This window comes from Ochotona curzoniae, unplaced genomic scaffold, assembly GCF_017591425.1.
Source record: "Ochotona curzoniae isolate NIBS_2020 unplaced genomic scaffold, NIBS_Ocur_1.0 contig_2754, whole genome shotgun sequence".
Taxonomy (NCBI): domain Eukaryota; kingdom Metazoa; phylum Chordata; class Mammalia; order Lagomorpha; family Ochotonidae; genus Ochotona; species Ochotona curzoniae.
In genome coordinates this window covers 17084565-17106456 of record NW_024465582.1, presented here as the reverse complement: position 1 = coordinate 17106456, position 21892 = coordinate 17084565, and the positions used below count along the sequence as shown (strand labels likewise).

The 21892-nt window shown below is 39.9% G+C and overlaps 1 protein-coding gene and 1 pseudogene across 3 annotated transcripts in view; both read right to left on the bottom strand.

Annotated features, from left to right (window-relative positions):
• Positions 1 to 21892, bottom strand: part of WDR70 (WD repeat domain 70) — a 201456-nt gene that overhangs the window by 43529 nt on the left and 136035 nt on the right. For all 3 annotated transcript variants that reach the window (XM_040977476.1, XM_040977475.1, XM_040977477.1), the window contains 3 exons: positions 4940 to 5039; positions 3381 to 3465; positions 2052 to 2190 (listed from right to left, as the gene is read on the bottom strand). In XM_040977476.1, the coding sequence (XP_040833410.1) occupies positions 2052 to 2190; positions 3381 to 3465; positions 4940 to 5039 (324 nt within the window). The remainder of the gene's footprint in view (positions 1 to 2051; positions 2191 to 3380; positions 3466 to 4939; positions 5040 to 21892) is intronic.
• On the bottom strand, positions 18553 to 18707 carry LOC121154686 (annotated as a pseudogene).

The following is a 21892-nucleotide window of genomic DNA, read 5'->3' as shown; positions in this document are numbered from 1 at the left end:
TGGCTTGAACCTGGGCCCTTAGCGGAGTGAACTAGCAGATAGACCATCTATCCCTCTAGCTCACTCTCTCTCTAACTCTGCCCTTCAATAACATAAAATAAATATTTAAAAACATAGAGAAAAGGCATTTAGTATATTTTAAAGAGCTATCTTTGTGACAATTATAGGACAATTTTTAGTCAATGGGGAACTAACTGCATAAATTGCTAACATACTCTTCCGGAAAATGTTTAGCTCCCTATATGCAACTTAGTGTCCTAGAATGTAACTACTCAAGGGTTTATTTTGTTTTAGGAGACAATATGGGAAGAATATAACCAATAATATCTTACTTAATGGATACACTTAGGATGGACTTAAAGGCCTCAGTGTCTGTTCCAGTGCCTCATTCCAGCAGCTGTTGGTATTAAGAATATGAGATGTCGCCTTTTATGTGAATTAAAACTCACACAGTAAACACTTTACTGCAGTGGAGTGTGGCATTTCCAAAGAGTGATGACTATTCTAATTTTAAGAGCAAAGTGATCATGCTTCATCTGTTTCGAGGAATGTAATCTGTTTCTTTTTCGTACATTCTGAGAAGCCTTAAAACTAAACACAACAGGCAAAGGGGGAAATGTAAAGATCATTTAAGGGAATATTTTACTATATAAACAATAAACAATGGTGTCTGAACAACAACAAAAACAACAAAAACAACAAAGCCCCCATAAAACCAATACTTTAAAAAAGCCTCTTCACAGTACAAAATCAAAAGTTTTCTGTTCCATCATCCATTAAAATGTACCTCACAGTCTCTTTCCTGACTATTCTAAGAGAACTGAATATGAACATGTGCTCTATGCATTTACTGAAATTTTTCCTTTGTTTGCTTCTTTGCATTTTCTCATCCTAGAGAAACTCACACAAAAAAGTGAGATTCCAGATATAATAAACAATTCAACAAGGAGACAAGAAAGCCTATACATTAATTGATTTATTTCATATTCATAAAATTACAGCCTTATCATCTAAATAATATATGCTTTGAAAAAAATTGCAATTTTCCCCTGCAACTTTTTACCATTATTGTAATACATATGGGTCTAGTCTTAGGACATGGAAAAATGGAACGATGAACAAATGAATGTTGGTATTTTTGTATGTATCTACATCTGTAAAGAAAACTAAATATTTTATGTTTTCAATGTAGAAGGTAAATCTGAAATATTAAACTTCTAAATAACTGTATCACAAGTTTGGTAGAAGCTGAACCCTACCTTAATGGCTGCAATTATAACAAGCAGAATTTTCCCAAAGTTTTTAGTTTTAAGAAACAATGAGAAATCTTGTCACTTTCTGCGAGGATAGCTTTCATTTCTGTCCACAATCCCAGGATCTTCACAAAGTGCACACTGTGAAATTTCTTCTGTGTCTTACATGATAGTCAGCATTTTCTCTTTGCAAATGGGTTGGCACAGAGGGGAACAACATCTCTGGCCCATTTGAAACTCAGATTTAAGCACAGACACACACCAAAAACACTTGCTGAGCAGAAGAGTAAATCAGTCAGTTGGCAATGTACTGATCATTTCTGTGCTTTTTTTTTTTTCAAGTGAAGGTGTGGGAAAGTATCTATCGCTGAGCTGTAAGGGTCAGGGCTTATGCTCTATTAAACAAAACAAGGGAGCTGGCAGTGTGGTTCAATGGGTTAAGCCTCCACTAGCAACACAACAAATCAAGCCACTTCTTATGATGCTGGAATTCCATTTGGAGTGCTGATGGAGTTCCACTTGCTCTGCTTTTAATTTGGCTCCCTAAGAGTTCCACTGGGAAGGCTGCAGGTGATGGCCCAAGTACATAGGCTCCTGCCACCCACAGGGGAGACCAGGATGGAGTTCCTCACTCCTGACTTAAGACTGACCAGACCCAGCTGTTGCTGTCATTTCACAATGAACCAGTATATGTAAGATCTCTCTGTCTCTCCCTTCCCTCTGTCACTCTGCCTTTTAAATAGATAAATTTAAATAAACAAAGACCTTCACTTCGTTCTCATGAAAGAGTATACATACCGCGTCAGTGATATCCATCTCAGACACCCTTTGGAAAGTCCTGCGCTCAAAGAAAACAAGTTTGCCACTGCCACATCCTCTTTGAACAGATGTACCAGTGACAACGAGTTTATCATCTGGACTGAAACAGCAGTCAGTCCTATGGACAGAAAGAGTTTGTAAGGAAAAGCTTATGTTCCCCACAATAATGCAGTAATATAAGTGAATGAAATGAAGCATAAATATTACTGTACTAAGAGCCAACTCCTATGCAGGGTTTAATGTCAAGCATTTACATTCACTTGCTAAATCTTTACAATAATTCTATGAGATAGATGTCATCATCTCTTTTTTATTAAAGAGAAAACTGAGGCAGAGAGGTTAAATAAAACCTGCCTACCATCACAATTCAAACTTAGGCAGTCTCACTCCAGAATTTCTGCTTTTTAGTTTGTATATGTTAATATTTTTACTTTAAAAAGACTCTGGGAAAAAACTCTGTATAGGCACTGAGAGTTGTTCATGGACAAGTAAGTACATGTATGGCTAATGTTAAAAGTAGTGGCTAATTTGGTCACTTTCTTGGCTATTCTTACTACTACTACCATGACTAATATTATTCCCAAATAATTTCAGTTTTTTCAAGTCAGCTTCTTCATGCCACAAGGAGCGGGAAGACTGCTGACACCGAATTGATAGTTATTATTCAATAACTCCTGTTATCAGAGCTCAGACCACAGGACTGTGAATAATCAAAAACACAACTCAAAGAGGTTATTTAGTTAACATTATTCAAAGCAGGCACAACAGTTTATAAAATATGCATAAAATACAAATTCATATCTGTCCATCTCTTCATTTGTTCTAAAATATAAATGCTCTGGTTTTTACATAGTTTCCTTCATGAGATGTTTGCATTATCTTCTCACTCTCCCTGTTGATCATTATTTAATAAAATTTCATTTCTAACAAAATAAGAAAAATTTTCCTAGGGACCAGCAGTAGAACTTAAATGTCAAGTTCCACCTCAGTTGTCTCAGCAAAATCTTTAAAAGTTGACAACATTGTACAATGAAGGTAACATTGTTCAACTACCCAAAGAAAGACTGTCTGAACAACTAAAAGACACATGTACATACGAGTACACACACAAATGTCATTCTAACTTTAAAAAAAGTTATCTGAGTAACAGAAGAAATGAACAGAAAAAATAAAATGCACCTTAAAAAACGAGATTTCAATCACTTCCTAAAAGATGGAGGACACAAATTAACTCTAAGGTAAAGAAATTTCTTCTCCATTTTTTTTTTGTTGTTGTTGTTGATAAAACATTTAAAGTACTCCACTTACATTGGAAACATGGTGGGAAGCCCAGAGGCTGAAAAGAGTGGCTTATTAAATTGTCGAATATCCCATAATTTTAATGTATCATCACCTAGCAGAGGAAAATAGAGGGGAAAAAGTCAAAAAGGTGAAATTTGCAATAAGAATTCATTCAAGTTTAGAGTTTGCTAAACTTTTGTGAATGATTAAAAGGAAGGACAGCAATGAAGGGAAGAAGAGAGCAGGGAAAGAAAAGAAAGGCGGTAGATGCATTACAAACATAGTTTATTTTTTTAACTGTTCAGGGAGCTTGAAAACAGTAGTAGTTGCAAGAACAGTAGGAAGCTATCTGATGATGAACCAACCTTCCAGACACAGCTTCCCCAATTGATGGAGTGTCTGAGGTGAGTAGAAACCCAGACACTCTACAGCACACTTTCAGAGCAGATGGCAGTTCCCCCTGGTATACTTGAGTATAACCTGACTTCTTGGGAAGATCATAATTTAACAGCCCTCAAGGCCAACAACAGATTCTTTTTCCCAGTGGTGTGTGTGTAAAACTATCCATTAACATTAATGAAGGTGAGCAATGTGATTTCCCTCTGTAAGTGTAATTGTACCTTGCGGCTATTATTCTTCTCTCTACTGGGGAGGACAACTTTTTCAAGCCATTTAAAGCATAATGAATATTCTTTTGAGGATTCATTTTATTATCTTTCTATTGGGCTAGTAATTTGTTGCCAGAAAACAGACAAGCTCATATACGAAATGTCTTTGCTGTGATTTGCTGCCAGTGCTCACAGCTCACAGCTTACTTGATCTCTTGGGTCCAACAAGGAATCAAGAATCAGGTGCAAATGAGGTGGCTGGAGAATTCTATGAAAATCCCTATCTCCCCCGTGACCCTTACTCTAAAACACAACTTTTGGGAGGTACTCAAATACACAACTGGCTGGATTTGGGGCCTACTTGTATTGGGAGAACTCAGTAAGGCTCACCTTTGGAATGTTGCCATATTGGCTTTGGTCTTTAAGGGGGAATAAAAAGGAAGAGGGGCTTATATCCTCAAAAAATAAGAGAACATTCATCTGTATTAATTTCAGATAACCCAATAGGTTCTGGAGCTGGTAATAACACTTATAAAGCCCTAGAAACTGTTGAATGGATTTTAATCTACCAAAATCTCTAAATCCAGAAAGGAAAATTGTTAGAATGCATTACATATAGAGAGTTAATTAATTAAATTGCCCAACAGCTATTACAGGGAGAATTAACAATTATTGCCAAAATAGCACTGACTGAAATACAATTAGTCCTTATAGTAATGATCAATTGGTTCAAGGTTTGGATATTTTAGATTTCTCTGGAGAGTCACTTTCTAGCTACCCTCATGTACTTTCCTCTTCCATTCAAATACAACCTCATGTACTTGGGTATCCCATGTTGATGAGATCCAAGGGTGGCCAACACACACTAACAAGAGCATATCTAGGTTTACAAACTGCTAGGATTTTAACTTGACATTTGTTAATGTTACATATCATAATTTTATATAGAGAAACACATCAAAAGAGTTTTTAACCTACCTCCACGAGAGGCCAGGACATTCCCATCATAGGAAAAAGTCACGCAAGAAGTGTCTGTGCCTGGGATGTGAGCTTGTTTATAGTGAAATTTAGGATGAACCTGTTTGTAAAGGCAAGTAAAGTGTTAACATCTCACCTCAAATCAGATGAGAACATTTTGGTGACAAGAACATTTTATCATGTGGAAAATGATATATTCTTAAGGACAAAGTACTAATTAATCTGATTACAGGTCACTTCATTCCAAAAGGTATCTGTTGGGGGAGGGTTTAAAACTTTTCCTTTTTGAATAAAGAAAAGATAAGGTAAATTGTAGTAGATACAATTTTCATACTCCCTTAGAAAATGCTGAGAAACACAAAATTATAGCATTTAGTTCTTGGTATTACGTTTATGATATCCTTGGACTACTTCTCCTATTATTCTAAAAGCAAATATAAGTAGTCTAAATAAATACATTATTTATTTACCTAAAAATATGTATTGTATTCCTTGTATATACCAGTCATTATAAACGTAGTTGTAGATTATAAACCATTTTTTAAAAGATTTATTTATTTATTGGAAAGTCAGATATACAGAGAGGAGGAGAGACAGAGAGGAAGATCTTCCATCTGATGATTCACTCCCCAAGTGAGCACAACGGCCCATGCTATGTCGATCCGAAGCCAGGATCCAGGAACTTCTTCCAGTATCCCACACGGGTGCAGGGTCCCAAAGCTTTGGGCCGTCCTCGACTGCTTTTCCACGCCACAAACAGGGAGCTGGATGGGAAGTGGAGCAGCCGGGATTAGAACCAATGCCCATATGAGATCCCAGTATGTTCAAGGCGAGGACTTTAGCTGCTAGGCCATGCCGCCGGGCCCGATTATAAACCATTTTAAATGTGCTTGTTGGAAGATGATGATAATAATAACAGTAACAATATCAGCTAACTCCAACATAATGTTTATTACATCTTAGGCATCACACCACTGGGTTTGCCGCATCCCATACGGGAGTGCCTGGTTCAAGTCCTGTGCCCATTTCTGACCTGGCTTACTGCCTGAAAAGCGGCCAGTAATGGCTTAAGAGCCACCTAGATCCCTGCCACATATGTGGAAGACCCATGCTGAGTTCCTGGCTCCTGGCTTCAATCTGGCCAAGCCTTGAATGTGATATAATTTGAGGAGTAACCTAGCAGACTAAAAATCTCCCCCCACCTCCAACACTCTACCTCTCTCTGTTTCCCAAGTAAAAGTAAATGTTGAAAAAATTGTTGCTGAAATACAAACTCTTATTACCAAGATGGAAGCAAGCACAAGGCTACATAGAACTCATGCATACTGACACCTGAATGTCCCCTCACATTTATTTCTATAGAAATTTTATTTCTCATTAGGATTACATTACAAGTAAACACTTCTAAACAATTCTTCATGCCCACTCATATATTACTTGTTACATTACTTGTTACACCAGAATTAAAAATCTGCCAGGACTATTAATAGGCCAAGACTAAATAAATAAATAAGTAAATGCAAGACTGCTATAACCTCCTCCTTTCCCTCTGATTTTGAAGATAAATGGGATGAAGTACACCAAAATACAGGAATTATCATATAAAGTGATCTGGAAAAAAATCTCTATTAATTGAACTAATATTTATATGCCATATACTGTTACAGGCATTGAAGGATTTAGTGGTGAATAAAATAATGACACTATTATCACAAAGCCTTCATTTTATTGAGAAGAAATGACCAATAAGATATTTTTTAATGGATAGTATACTGATCAATTAACATAACAATGAGATTATCGTGACTAAAAGGACAGGTTGTGGAACCAGACTGTCAAGTTCAAATCGTTGCTCTACAATTTACTCTCTGTATGATGCTGGGCTGGTTAATCTCTGTTTGCCTATATCTTTCTTGTAAATGAGAATAGCAACAGGACCCCTTCATATTAGGAGAACATAATTATACCCATACACTAAGTTAACACTAGTATGGCAAAGCTCCCTGCAATACAATTCTGCTGTTCCTTTCACCAATATGTAGTATCTATTTTTCTATGCTTTGTGTCCAGGTACAGGAGCGAGTCACTTTGGTTAACATGATGTGCAGCCTTGAAAACATGTCACTCACAGGCCCAGCACAGTAGTCTAGTGGCTAAAGTCCTCGCCTTGCTTGTGCTGGGATCCTATATGGGTGCTGATTTGTATCTCAATTGCTCCACTTTCTTTTCTGTTCCCTGCTTGTGGACTGAGAAGGCAGTCAAAGACGGCCCAAGGACTTGGGACCCAGGACCTGTGTGGGAGACCTGGAAGAAGCTCCTTCCTACTGGGTTCGGATTGATTCAGCTCCAGCTGTTGCAGTTACCTGGGAAGTGAAACAGAGGATAGAAAATCTTCCTCTCTGTCTTTCCTACTCTCTGTGGATCTGGCTTTCCAATAAAAATAAATAAATCTTAAAAAAAATATGTCACTCAGATCTCCCACAGTGAAAATGTCTGACACTCTCACTTCCCTGCTACTAGGCCATGCTCCCAATGTCTGCTCCCACCAAGGCCAGAGGTGCAGAGTATTAGACTGAAACATTGTTGGCAGCTCTGTACTGTCCTCCAAACTCTGCACCACCTTCCTATGCTTTACTTTTAACATTATGATTTTTATCAAGTTATGGCTTACACGCAATGCAATCTGCCCACTTAAAATGTGCAGCTCACGTTTCTTAGTCTATTCAGAGTTGTGCAACCATGACCACAATAAATCTATTTTTACCACTCCAAAAAGAACCCCTCTACACAAGATTATAGGTCCCCATTTTTCTCTTACACCTTAGCACCAAGCAACTAGTACTGTAGGCTATAGATGGATCTATTCTGAATAGTAGTACAAATGAAATCATCTAAGATACTATCTTTTTATGTTCTCGAGGTTCATCCATGTTGTGTGGATTTACCCTTCATTTCACTTTATGGCCAAATAACATTCACTGTACGAATGCACAACATTTTATGTGTCAATTCATCAGCAGACAGACATTCAAGATTCCATTCTTTCCTCCTCTTTCACAAGGGTCTGATCTTCATCATGGTCTGACTTACACTTGTCTTCTCTGGATCCTTGCCAATTTTCCCGTATGGCTGCCTCTCCAATAAACCTCTTCAGTGTTTAATACTGTTTGGCTATCTCCATCTCAGAAGACCCAGACTAACATAGTAGTGCAACGAGTGATCCAACAACACACATGGTAAGATGGAAATCTGGGACTGATTCATTCATTGGCTTTTGGGCAAAAAAGGTGTTGTGCTAAATAGAGTATGAGGCGCAGACAGACCACAGCACTTGGTAGTGGTCCAACTGCTTCAGACCTCACCACAGACAACTTGATTGGAGAAAATATCCCTAAGGATGTAATGTTTTAAGCATTTAAAGAGTTATAGGAAAGAACTCCATCTACAAACACAGCAGTGTTGCTGGTTACTACTAAGTCATACTGACACTCTGCTGAGAGATGATGAGAAATTGAGGGCCATTAACAGTTAAACATTAAGTAGAAGAACTAGAGGACCACTTTAGCAGCTTTCAAGGAGACTGTCATGTCCTGCTGTGGTAGATTGAATCCAACTGAGCAACAAACAGAAGATCTGCTAGGCAGACTTAACAGAACTTTAGGGATATTTAAAAACTCAGCCTAGATGAGTCAGGACCCTAGATAGGGGGAAAAAAACAAACTGGGATCATGGAACAAGATATCTGGATCGATGCCCCACAGCACACTGGATCCATAACCACACCCCCAGAGCCCTTGTAACACTCAGTTTAAACAGGGGCTCACTCCTTTTGAGTACTCACTTTCCTAGAAGCTGGGAGATGCTATAAAGGACTCTCCCACAGTTAACAAGTAATTCCTCTTAGCACCTGTCCCTATCACCTCTCCTGGATGTCAGGACAATAACTAGAGTTAAATTCCAATTACTCAGCTGCAAAAATGTTGGGCCAGATAAAGGAGGAAAGAGATTATAAAGAACTGCAACAATTAGTTGCAAACTACTGGCAGGACCTATAAAATACCTTGAGTTTGGATCCTGAGGATGCTTGATCAAGAAAGCTGGGGTATAAGACTAGATGTACTAAAATTTGGGAACCAATTTTTAAACATAGGCTCTAACACTCTGGCAAAGGATCACAGGGGATGGGTCAAAACTGCTGCTACAAGCCTGTTACATGTCTAGACGTGCCAGAGATGATAGTCAATATTGTTCTCTGTTTTTGCCCGCCCATCCTACTTTTTCTTTTTGTTCAATGAAAGATTTACAGAAAGAAAGAGAGAGAATGTTTCATTGACTGGTTCACTCCTCAAATGGCCTAAACAGCTGGAGCTGAGCTGATCGGAAGCCAGGAGCTTCCTCTGGGTCTCCCACATGGGTACAGGAGCCCTAGATCTTGTATCATCTCCCACTGCTTTTCCCAGGCCATTAGCAGAGAACCGGATCAGAAGTGGAGTAGCTAAGATTAGAACTGGCATCATATGGGAGGCTGGCTCTGTAAGATAGAGGATTAGTTTATTGAGCCATCACACCAATTCCTGTAGTAAATGTTGTAAAGTAAAAATGTCGAGGGCTGGCATGTTGACTTAACTGGCTAACTCTCTACCTCCAAGCGCCAGGATCCCATATGGGTGTCAGCTTGAGTCCTAGCTGCTCCACTTCCCATCCAGCTCCTTGCTTATGGCCTGGGAAAGCAGCAGAGGATGGCCCAAAGCCTTGGGATCCTGTACCCGCATGGGAGATCAGGAAGATGCTCCTGGCTTCAGATTAGCTTAGCTCCAGCCACTGCAGCCATTTAGGGAATGAAGCAATGGATGAAAGGTCTGTCTCTCCTTCTCTCAGTAAATCTTTCCAATAAAAAAATAAATATTTTTAAAATAATAAAAATTTAAACAATAAAGTAAAAACTCCATAATTGCCATAGAATGGATTTGAGAAAATAGCAAGAAAGGGGCATTCTAAAATAGATAAAATTTTGTCAAGCCAAAAAACAGAGAATTGTATTTTTCATGTGAAGGCCCAGAGAAAATGCCATTCATCAAAGCCATCAGGAATGCAAAGGGAAGAGGAAACCAACCTCAGTGGTAGCTCTCTTCTGTAATCCACTGCTAGTATTAGAGCTGGGTCATTAAGAACCATGAGAATCATGGGGCCAGGAAAAAAAAAAGCCAGTTTTCACTGTGTAAATACCGGAACGAGGAGGGTAATGTTACAAAGACTGGCAAAATAAGACAAGCAGTCCAGAGGGCTTGATGTGCAGGGAGCTAGAGATATATAGGAAAAACAAACAAACACGGCATCCCTAAAGACAAAGCAAGAATCTTAAATAATCTGCAATTTAAAAAATGGAATGGAAGAGCAGGAGATGGAGGGAGGAAAGTCATCCACCCTAAAAACAGCTACAGCCCTTTGTGCTGCTTCCCATATCTGAGCCAAGAGCAGATCAAAGGTCTAGCAACAACAGGGAGAGTTGGATTCCGAAAAGAACGAGGACTCTAGCTCCTTGGGGCAAGAACACACAGTGATCATTCCCCTACCCTTCCACAAAGAGTGTTAACTGCTACCAGCTTAATACAAAGTTTCAATTGCTGTTCAGTGCGAGTGCTAAATGAGACATTATAACAAAAGCAGATTAACAAAGTCCTGTGGTGACTTTGACTTGAGGACTTTGGTTAGCCTGGCCAAACCTTTCTTAGTACTTCATGGCAGTTTGAGAGTCTTCCTACCCAGTGCTTCTTTCCTTCCACTTTATTTCCTGAGGACAGATTTGCAGAAACACCTGACCCTCTTCAACTATAATGGGGACTTCTCTCTTACTATTTCCTGGAGCTCAGCTACCTTGTGAAAGCATGGTTTAGCTTCCTAGTTGATCAGACACATGTGCTCAGTCACTCCTACAGCACCAGCTGACATTTAGACAATGTCACACATGTGAGTGAGGCTATCATAGGCCATTCCAGTACCAAATGAGTTGTTACATACAAGCAATAAAGAGCCCAAAAGAAAACAGCCAAACCAGTCCAGACCAGAAGTGCTGCCCAATGCTGAGATCAATAGAATTGTGAATTCTATAGCATGATAAGCTACCACCTACAATGAAGGCATCCCATACAGATGCCGGTTCTATTCCTAGCTGCTACACTTCTGATCTAGCTCCTTGCTAAAAACAGTGGAAGATGAACCAATTACTTGGGCCCTTGTACACATGTGGGAGATGAATAAGAAGCTCCTGGCTTCAGCCTGGCTCATCCTTGGCCACTGTGGTCACTTTGGGATTGAACCAGGGGATGAAAGATCTCTGTCCCTTCCCTTTCTCTCTGGATCTCCTTTTCTCTTTATACCTCTGCTCTTTAAACAAACAAACAAATTTTTCTAAGGAAAAATTGTGACAATTCTGTCATTTAAGTCCACTAAATTTTAGGGCATGCCAATCAATGCCAATCAAAAACCAATCAATGTCACATGTAAAGCATGTAAACAATGTTTGGCATATAGTACATGTAGTAAACAATATATAGATGTTTGTCATTATTATAAATCAGATGATTCTATGGGACTATAATCTTTTTAAAAAGGTTGATTGTATCCCATCCTCAAAATTCTACCAAATAATACCTAGCATATATTAAAACCTGTAGTCTTGTAATTTAGATTTATACAACTTCTCTATGTCTTGTACTGGATATAATTATTATATATCTCTCTTGCCTTCTTTGCACCTGCTTGTGAGAATAAGAATTCTCACTAGTAATGTATTTTAATCCTTGCTGTGGTTGCCTTTGGATAATCATTGTCCCTAGGAAGTTATAGTCTGTTTCCAATGAGTTGCAGTTTTTCTTTAATAGAATCTCTAACATCAAGTAAAATGATGACTCCAGCAAATAATACAGAAGGAAGTGGGGGGTGGTGATGCATGGAGATAATTCAGTCTTGGCAGATATAAAAAAGGAAGAATTGTGCTTATTCGTTTTTCTGTGTGGGACTCTTTCCCTACATTTCTTTCACAATCATGGGGCCAGCACCATGGTATAACAGGCTAAGCCTCTGCCTAAAGTGCCAGTATCCTGAATGCACTCCAGTTGATGTCCTGGGTGCTGCACATCTGACACAGCTTCCTACCTGTGGCCTGGGAAAGCAGTGCAGGATGACCCAATTGCTTGGGCCTCTGCATCCACATGGGAGACCCAGAGGAAGCTCCTAGTTCCTGGCTTCAGAACAGCTTAGTTCTAGTTGTAGCCATTTGCGGAGTGAACCGGTGGATGAAAGATCTCTTTCATGTTCTTCTTCTCTGTGTAATTCTGCCTTTCAAATAAAAATAAAATAAATCTTTTTAAAAATTATAATTATGGGGCCGGCGCAGTGGCCTAGAGGTGTCTGGAGTCCTCACCTTGCAACCTCCAGGATTTCATGTGAATGCTGGTTTGTATTCCAACTGCTCCACTTCCCACTCAACACCCAGGCTGTGGCCTAGGAAAGCAGTGTAGGATGGCCCAAGCCTTTGGACCCTGTGCCTGCATGTGAGACCCACAGGAGGCTCCTGGTTCCTGGCTTTGGATTAGCTCAGCTCCAGCTGTTCCAGCCACTTGGGGATTGAACCAGCAGATAGAAGATCTTTCTCTCTGTATCTCCTTCTCTCTTTATAAATAAGTTTCCAATAAAAATCAATAAATCTTTTTCTAAAATGCTAATTATGTTCCATGTAGAAATGTTTTCCTCGTTCCTTCTTCCTTCTAATCCTCCTACTCTTCTTTCTTTCCTTCTGCAGAAACAATTTAAAGACAGTGAAATCTGACAAAACCTTCCAAGAAGTCCTTCATCCTCCACAATGTGAGATCATGAAATTCATAAAGACTGTACACTCAAAGTTTGCTATTGTTCAAAACATGATTTAGCTCCTCCAACACATAACAGTGTTTAAGGCACAAAGTTATGGATTGAGTCCAAGGTTTGATTCATTTAAGGGGTCTGGAAAGTGGAGTCGGCTATGTTGAATTAGGTTGCTGGGTGAGAGGCAAGGTGACGAAGTGATTCTGCCTTTGTAAAGGGGTCACATAGCTACACTGAATGTGCTCGCCGACTCTGCTTCCTGCTTCATCATGCAATCCTTCTCTGCTCACTTTCTGCCAACCACCACCCTAATAAGAGGCTAGACCAATAGGGCGACCTGATCTTGGCCTATGAATCTCCAAAAGTATGGGAAGAAATAATAAAACCTCTTCCATTCTAAGTAGTTTCACTCAGGTATTTGTTATAGAGATAAAATCTGACTAATGCTCAATGTCAACCACATTTACTGAGAACTCATCTATATACAACACCAAGGTTGGAAAAGGAGGAAAATCTGTAAGACCTCATATTCTTTCATATTTGCTGTTCCACCTATAAGCCAAAAAACTGTGTCTGGTTTGATGGACACCAAAATATGTTAAGAACTTCCTGTGCCACAAGCAGAAACACTCACAAGTCAGAAAAATGCCAGGCTGAACTTTGTGCAGGGTTCTCCACTTAAAGTCCAATTTGGTGCAACTGCTGGGATTTCAAAAAACAGCCATGACTTAACATTTTTCATCTAATTTTGACAAACAGTGCAGCCTTCATTCATAACTGGACTGTTGCAATTATATGCTTGTTTGGTCATCTCAAATCAGGTGACTGCAGTGTGTGACTACCTAGGGCTGTATCCGACGGCCAGCTGGACGCTGCAGCTGTGAGAGAAAGCTCAGCCGCTGAGATGTGTGAGTCACAGGCAGAATATGACGCCACTGCTCTGGAATCTTCTGGCTCCCCATGTGCTTGCAACTTGAAATTCAAGGTGTTTACTTTAGTCCATAAAACAAACCCCTTATGGCTAGGGCACAAGTTACCGTCACATTAATCTCTCTTCTTATAAACCCTAACTGAGATCAGCTGGTACACCAGTTAGGCATTCTGGATTTATACTGCAGAAATCTGCATGCACACACACACACACACACGAGGAAAAAAAATCCCTACAGAAGACCCATGCTTATGGAATTTTAAGAAGTCATGTAACAAAACATTCTGTCTTTCTTGAACTCTGAGAAGTTAATTTATAATGTTGAAGCATCCTACAAAATCATGCATAGATGGGAATGTTATCTGATCAGACTATTTAAATATTTGGTATATTTGTTCTTATTTTAAACAAAGTACAACTTCCAAAGGGGACAAATCAGACAACTAGTACAGAATCTTGCAGGCTAGTCTGCTTCTCCAAATGAGGATATCATCTAAATCATAAGGAGGTATGATTTAGGAAGAAAGTCAGGGAAAAGTAGGAATTCCCAGAGAATGTTTTGTGTAACATCATCATATGGGGGGTGGGGATGATGGCCAAGTAAGCCTGGGAAACTAGAGTTTATTTGCATACCATGGTCTTGGCTTGAAGATACACAACACACACCAGTATATTAAAAGCCAGAATCTTTTAAAGTGGTAGTCCTGGAATAAATCAACCTCTTTAACTTTTCCAAAGATTATTTGACTATGACAGCATTTTTTTCCAGATAGTATATAGTAGTTTGGGTTGAACTAACATTCCCTGGGCTTTAATTGGGGAAACACATATTTAGAATAAGGGTTGGCCAACTTTTTTCTGGAAAGGCCAGAGAGTAAATATTCATGGGGTTTAAGGACCATACAGACTTTGTCACAATTATTCACTTCTGCTGCCTAGCAATAAAGCAGCCAAATATAATGTATAAACAAATTAACATGGCTGTGTTCCAATAAAATTTTATTTACAAAAAGCAGCAGCAAACTTGATTTGTCTTAGGATTAACTTACCTCTGATCTAGAAAGAACATAACCCCTAGGAAAAAGGCTTCTAGTTGCCAAGTCATTGTTAGGTAATGTTTTCTTATTCAACAATTTTAACTTGTAACACTGATGGTACTGACAATAATCATAATAACAACTATGACTGTTACATTTCTTGAACATGTTGCTACTCAGTACAACAAAAAATATGCATTTTCTAATTTCATCCTTTAAAAAAGGTTTATGAGGCAATCATGATGATCATCTCACTTTACAAACAAGAAAATTTAGATTGAGAGAGGTAACTTAGCCAGACAGGCATGACTACAAAGTACCAGAGCAAAAATCCAAACCCTAATTCTAATTCCAGAATCTGTACTCTTCCCTAAACACCCCTTCATACTAAATGCCATGGTTCTTCTTCTGGGGGTACATGTTAGTTATTATAGTAATGGGCCCCCACTGAATCAAGTCTCCTGTGTCGCCAAGGATAGAAGTTCAAGGAGACAGATAAGAAACATAAAACACATTCTTTATGTTATTACTTCTCTAAAAACTCAATTATAATTCAATCTAAACTAGCAGTTAGCAGCTCCTTCTCTCCATAGGAGTAGTAAAGTACTAAAATCCTTCCTCTCTTCCTAGTTAATATGAGCCGATACACAACAATTGCTAACATTTAGTTGGTGCTCACTATGGGCTAGCATGTTAAGTACCTAGGTTATATGAAATGCATATTGTCATTATCCTCAGAGTCCAGGAAAGGTATGAAATACAGAAAAGGGAAATTAATCACTTTAAGTATTGTGACCAGTAAGTGGTAGAACCAGACTTTGAACTGAGTCATCCTTTACTCTTAACTACAGCTCCATAAGTCACACGCTCAAGGATTTGCTACTTCCCACATGTGCAACTAAAGCGCTCCCAGACTAGGTCCATGCAGTTCCCTTGCCCCTTTGCTCTTCCCTCTCTAGTCCAGTCCACTCCCAAAACCACCAATAAGATTTGAACGTGAAAAGAGAAATGGTTCAGCAAGAGTCAAGTGCAGGATGGCAAGTGAGCACTGTACCAGGAAACAGATAAACTTTCATTCATGACTACACCAAACTCCAGGGCATTAGCTAAAGTCAGTCCATAAACACAGACTGATTAGCACAGCAAGGGCACTTCAAGAGCACAGCAAGAGTGCTTGACAAATTTAAAACTTAGTAAATTACACTGTTATAAACTGCTAATAGGGAAAAACAGTTCACTACTGTGGGTCTCCTGAGCTGCCTTCCTGTGATGCTGCCTTTTCCCTTCAATTTTGAACCCTCAAGTTTGGAGAAGCAGGGCCTAGGGTTTTAGATTGTCTCTATCACAGAAGAAATACAGATGAGAACACAAGTGTAGCTCCCAATGCAGCTCTTTAATTGAAGAGGAACTTGAAAGTCACCAGGCCAACACCGGAAGCATAGTGCTGTGGAATGACCTGCCTAGACAGGAGGGAAAGCCCGGCGGTGCCCCCCTTTGAAGTCCAGCTGCCTGAGATTCACTGGCAGCCAACCTTCAAAGAGAGCCGATGCTTCCTTCCCTCAGCCTGGCCGCCAAGCTTCCCGGGCAGCTGGGCAGATTTAGCCCCTCTCTGCCCAGCTGTCTGTGAACTCTGGCAGCCAGTTCAAGTGAGGGATAGAGAGCTGCTAGGGAGGGGAGGAGGAAGAAAGAAGGGAGGGTGGCGGGCCCAGTGGCGCCAGGCAAAGGAGGATGCTACTCTCCTTAGAGTCAATCTCATCAAAGTCATTAAAAAAAACCAAGTTTACAAGAGGACAACCCATCTATGCTCAAAGCAACTTTCTAGGGATCAGAGAAATTCAAACACTTCCCTTCAAAATTCAAATCAATGACACATATACTCTACTGGAGCTGGCCTAGTTGCCACAGCAAACAGTCCCGCCTCTAAACAGGGATGCAGGGAACAAAGCCAAGGTCAAGAATCAAAAAATGTACAATCTATCGTATTGGGATTTTCCAGCAGCATTTAATTAATGTTTCTTAGACACATCGGGTTGATTGTTGGCTTTGTTTGGCAGCCCTTTGGCCGCCTTGGCTGCCAAGAGCCGTGGCAACTTCTCTGTCTCATATCTGTGCAGCAGATGCTTGGAGAGGCCAGGCATGCTTCACACACATAATACCAACGTGTTGTTCTGTTCATCCACTTGAACCATGCACGTGGAGTAGAGAATAGTGTATATTCCCAGCTGCAGGTGCAAAACGGATACACAACAGTCCTGTTAGTGACAAGCAGTGTTCTAAAGAAATTTAAGCAAAACTAAGATTTTAAATTTGGTAAAAGGGAAGACTATCAAATGACTAGGATAAAGGTAAGCAGAGGGGCTTTTCTGATGGCAATTGCCTTTTCCACAAGCTCCAGCATCCCTTTTTGGTATCAGTTTGTGTCCTGGATGCTCTACTTCCCACCCAGCTCCCTGCTTGTGGACTGGGCAAGCAGTGGAGGATGGCACAAATCATTGGAACCCTGCACCCACTAGATACCTGAAAGAAGCTCCTGGCTCCTGATTTTGGATTGGCTCAGCTCTAGTCATTGCAGCCATTTGGAAAGTGAACCAGTGGATTGAAGATATTTCTCTCTGTAAATCTGTCTTTCCAAAAAAAAAAAAAAAAAAGGAAAGAAAGAAAGAAAAAAAAGTAACTGGAAAAGAGCAGCGCAGTGGCATTTGAAGCATCTGAAGTTGCCTAGGGCATCAATATCCCATAGGGGCTCCAATTCCAGTCCTGGCTGCTCCACTCCTGTTTGTGACCTGATAAGGCAGCCAAGAGTGGCTTAAATCCTTGGGCCCTGCACCAAAATAGGAGACCCAGAAGAAGCTCCTGGCTCCCATCTTCATATCAGCCCAGCTCTGGCCAGTGTGGCCATTTGGGGAGTAAACCAGAAAATGGAAGATAGATCTTCCTCACTCTTTTTCAAGCAAAATAAATAAATAAATCTTTTTAAAAATAGAAAAGTAGAACCGAAGGTTATGAGCTAAAGGGCAAATCATTAGATCTGCATTTTAGATGGAGATTTCTAACCACCACATGTTAATGAAGAAGATGAAAGTCAGTAGAAAAGTGATCATAAATTTCACAAAAACTTCTCTCTAAATTCAGGACAATCTGGATAGAAAACAAATGCATGGATAAGCTGATACCTTATACTATGACAAAAATATTCAGAAAGACTATTAAGATAATTGCTACAAATTCATGTTCTCTGCTCTTCAAATGCCTACATCACATGACAGCAAGCAATACATTCAGTGATATTAGAGGCAACATGCCAAACACATTGGTTAAGTTGAAAAACATAATACTTAGGGCCTGGCGTCATGGCCTAGCAGCTAAAAGTCCTCACCTTGAACACACCGGGATCCCATATGGGCGCCGGTTCTAATCCCAGCAGCTCCACTTCCCATCCAGCTCCCTGCTTGTGACCTGGGAAAGCAGTCAAGGACGGCCCAAAGCTTTGGGATCCTGCACCTGCATGGGAGACCTAGAGGAAGTTCCTGGCTCCTGGCTTCGGATCAGCATAGCATAGGCCGTTGCGCTCACTTGAGGAGTGAATCATCAGACAGAAGATCTTCCTCTGTCTCTCCTCCTCCTCTCTGTATCTGACTTTGTAATAAAAATAAATAAATCTTAAAAAACAGAAAAACATAATACTTAGCCCATTGCAAGAGCACCAACTTGTATTTGCTAAAATTAATTTATTCTACAAAAATTGCCATATGTAGAGCAGTGTTACAAATAACAATATCAATAAAATGGTTCCTCAGTCTCAAGGAGATTAAAAGGAAGGAAAAAGTAAAACCAAACACCTGCAGTAAACTGCTAATAATGGCAGTGTTCACAAGCTATGTTAAACTGGTAAGAACAGATACTACACTTGATCTTAGCCAAAAGGCAGAAAAGCGGCGCAGTGTTCACAAGCTATGTTAAGAAATCATTAAAATGTCAGCTTTTCTTTGGAAGAAGAAATGATAAAACAGAAAAAGCATTGAGAGGATGTTTGGTCATGGTCTCTGAGTATTAAGAAGACGAATTCTAAGGATACAGAAGATGTGACTACACCAGAGGACCCACCATGTAAAAACCTAGAGTGTGAAACAGCACTGTGCTTCCAGAACATCAGGTGGGTCTCAGTAACAGACTCAGGGTAGGGAAGACTTGAAAAAGCAGAGTTTAAATCACTAGTGGCCTTCTATGCTTTTTTTTACAGAGTCTGAAATTTTCCTATGTTGTGCAATGGAGTGAACTTGTGAATTTAGGTGTAGCATTATCACGTTAGTACGTTGAAAGAGCACCATGCCATGATGGAAAGGACAAGCTAGAAAAGAGAGAACTGAGGGCAGGGATATGAGTCAAGAAAGTCCTACAGTAGTTCAGGTGAGGGTCTGAAGCTAGCTAACAGAGGAGCACATAAGAGGGCAAGTTAAGTTGCAGTCAGTGACTTTGGGGTAGGCAGCTGCAGTTAATTTGTGAAGTAGCAAATATAGTCTATTCTGGATAGAAACCTGGCAATGAAAGAAGGAGAAGGCTTTGGTTAAATACAATAAATAAAAAGCAGAAATTTGAGCATATTCCTAGGAGCCAATGGGGATGAAGAGGATAACATCACAGGAAAGAGAGTAACTGATAGACTTGGGTCTCAAAGGCAGCAGGAAGGACACGATCAGGCACACAGATGGAAGGATTAGCGAGGAACTAGAGAAAGACCTCTTCCTGGGAGACTGCAGACTGGGAGACCAAGGAGGAATGGAGACAGGGACATTTATATGAGCATACAAAAACACAACAGAAATCCAACCTATTCTCCCATGTGATAGAAAGGAGGTAACTGAGGATGCAGGTGGGGTCTTATAAAGCAGACCAGAGAAGAGCTGACAAAGTTTCTGAAAACATCCAATGAGATGAATGACGGAGCTGATGAACAAGAAAGAAGGGAATTCCAAGGTGAGAGGGACCCACAAAACAAGCAGGCCAAGAATCTGCAATGGACCCAACCTATGAAACTGAGGTTTCTGAAGTTGGACTTAGAGGTAAAGCAAAGAAGCCAAGAAATCACACTACACTGACTGTGAAGCAGAACACAGGAAACAAGGCAATTTATAAATCCTAGTGAAATGCATACTATGGAAGCCAAATATCTTCTGCCTTTACCCCAAAGATTAGGTCCCAGAGTTAACTGATTTAAATTTGCTGTTTACAACCAAAGTTGAAATACTAGTTAATATAATGCAACTTGAACTTGGTGATGTTTTTTTGTTTTTTTTTTTTACAAAGTTAAAACCATTTTTTTCTTTATTAGAGAAAATTACCACATAATAGCTAGAAATGGATGACCAATATTTTGTTCATTCTGAGCACTGCTATAACTTATTTTAAAAAAAGAGAGAGAGGGTTCCAATTTCACTCATTGGAAGCAAATGTTTCCTGGTTGCTTTTGAGATTCTCAGCATTTTGACATGCTTGGGAGAACAGACGGAAAACATAATCCCTGCCTTCAAGGAGGTTGAACTATAATTCATATTTTAAGTGTTTTAATAACTCTCCCTGTTAAAATGTCTTGTATTTAATAACTAATAATGTGACCTTTCCACTAAAACCACAAATGTTGACCAAGTAGTAACTGTCACTGAGAAACCAAACTATGATTTCATTTTTCATTTATTCTTTTATATGAGGAAGACAGCAAATAGAAGAAATGAACAAGAACTTTTAACAATCTACAAGCACTCAAGAGATTAGTTTTTTGGTTTCTCCAAATACACACAAAAAAATTAACACTTCTGATTACCACATTGTGACAACAAAAAACAATGATGGAAAAGAGGCTTAACTTGAAGTAAGTAAGATATAAATTGTTTACAGTAATAAATCAACGATACTAGCACAGGGATGAACTCAAACAATTCTAATTACGACAGGCCATGTCATTTTCTTCTATGGGAAGACAAATGCCTTTGGGATGAACACTAGTCAGTCTTTAGCAGGAACTTTAGCAAAGTCCAGACCTAAAGGAAAATTTCTCCAGATAAATCTTTAGTATTCACCTCTGTCCTAGAAAACATTTGTTCATATGTAAAACTGTTACTGCCATAAGCTCAAAATACTCTTGTAAACTCTCCCGCTCACCTAACGGAAAACTTCTGAAGCTTTGCTATTTAACAATATGTCAAGTTCTGAAACAGGATAGCCACGAGTACATGTTACCCTAAGGCCCTTTACTCCATTCACTGATGGTGGTCATACACCATGGCCAGACACTATGTTGACATCCAGCAATAACTACTACTGACTGAGGATCAGACCAAACTCCATGATTCCTTACCCCTTCATTGAGAAAGGGAAGGAAAAACACACTTACTCTCACCCAACAATGCCTACAGACACAAAGCAGAATTTGGCAGCCACAGAAATCCACTGTTTGCTAGATCCACACTGCCCAATATGTTAGCCACTTAGACTTGTAACTGCTGAGAACCTAAAAACTGATTACTATGAATAGGAATTCAATTGTAAATTCCATTTTTTAAAGATTCATTTATTTTTATTGGAAAGGCAGATGTACAAAAACGAGGAGAAGCAGAGAGAAAGATCTTCCTTCCACTGGTTCATGCCCCAAGTGGCCACAATGCTTTCCCAGGCCACAAACAGGGAGCTGAATGGGAAGTGGAGCAGCTGGGACACAAACAGGAACTCATATGGGATCCTGACTGATACAAGGCAAGTATTTAGCCACCTGGCTATTGCGCCAGGCTCTGATTTTGATCTTAATTCAATTACATTTAAATAGACACAATGAATAGCACAAATCTGAATGTTCCAATTAAAAGTCAAGATTGTTGGGCCTGGCGCGATGGCGCAGTGGTTAAGCTCCTCGCCTGGCACGCCCAGGATCCCATATGGGTGCTGGTTCTAATTCCAGCAGCTCCACTTCCCATCCAGTTCCCTGCTTGTGGCCTGGGAGAGCAGTCGAGGATGGCCCAATGCTTTGGGACCCTGCACCCGTGTGCGAGACCCGGAAGAGGCTCCTGGCTTCGAACGGGCTCAGCTTCAGCATTGCGGCCACCTGGGGAGCGCATCATCGGACATAAGATC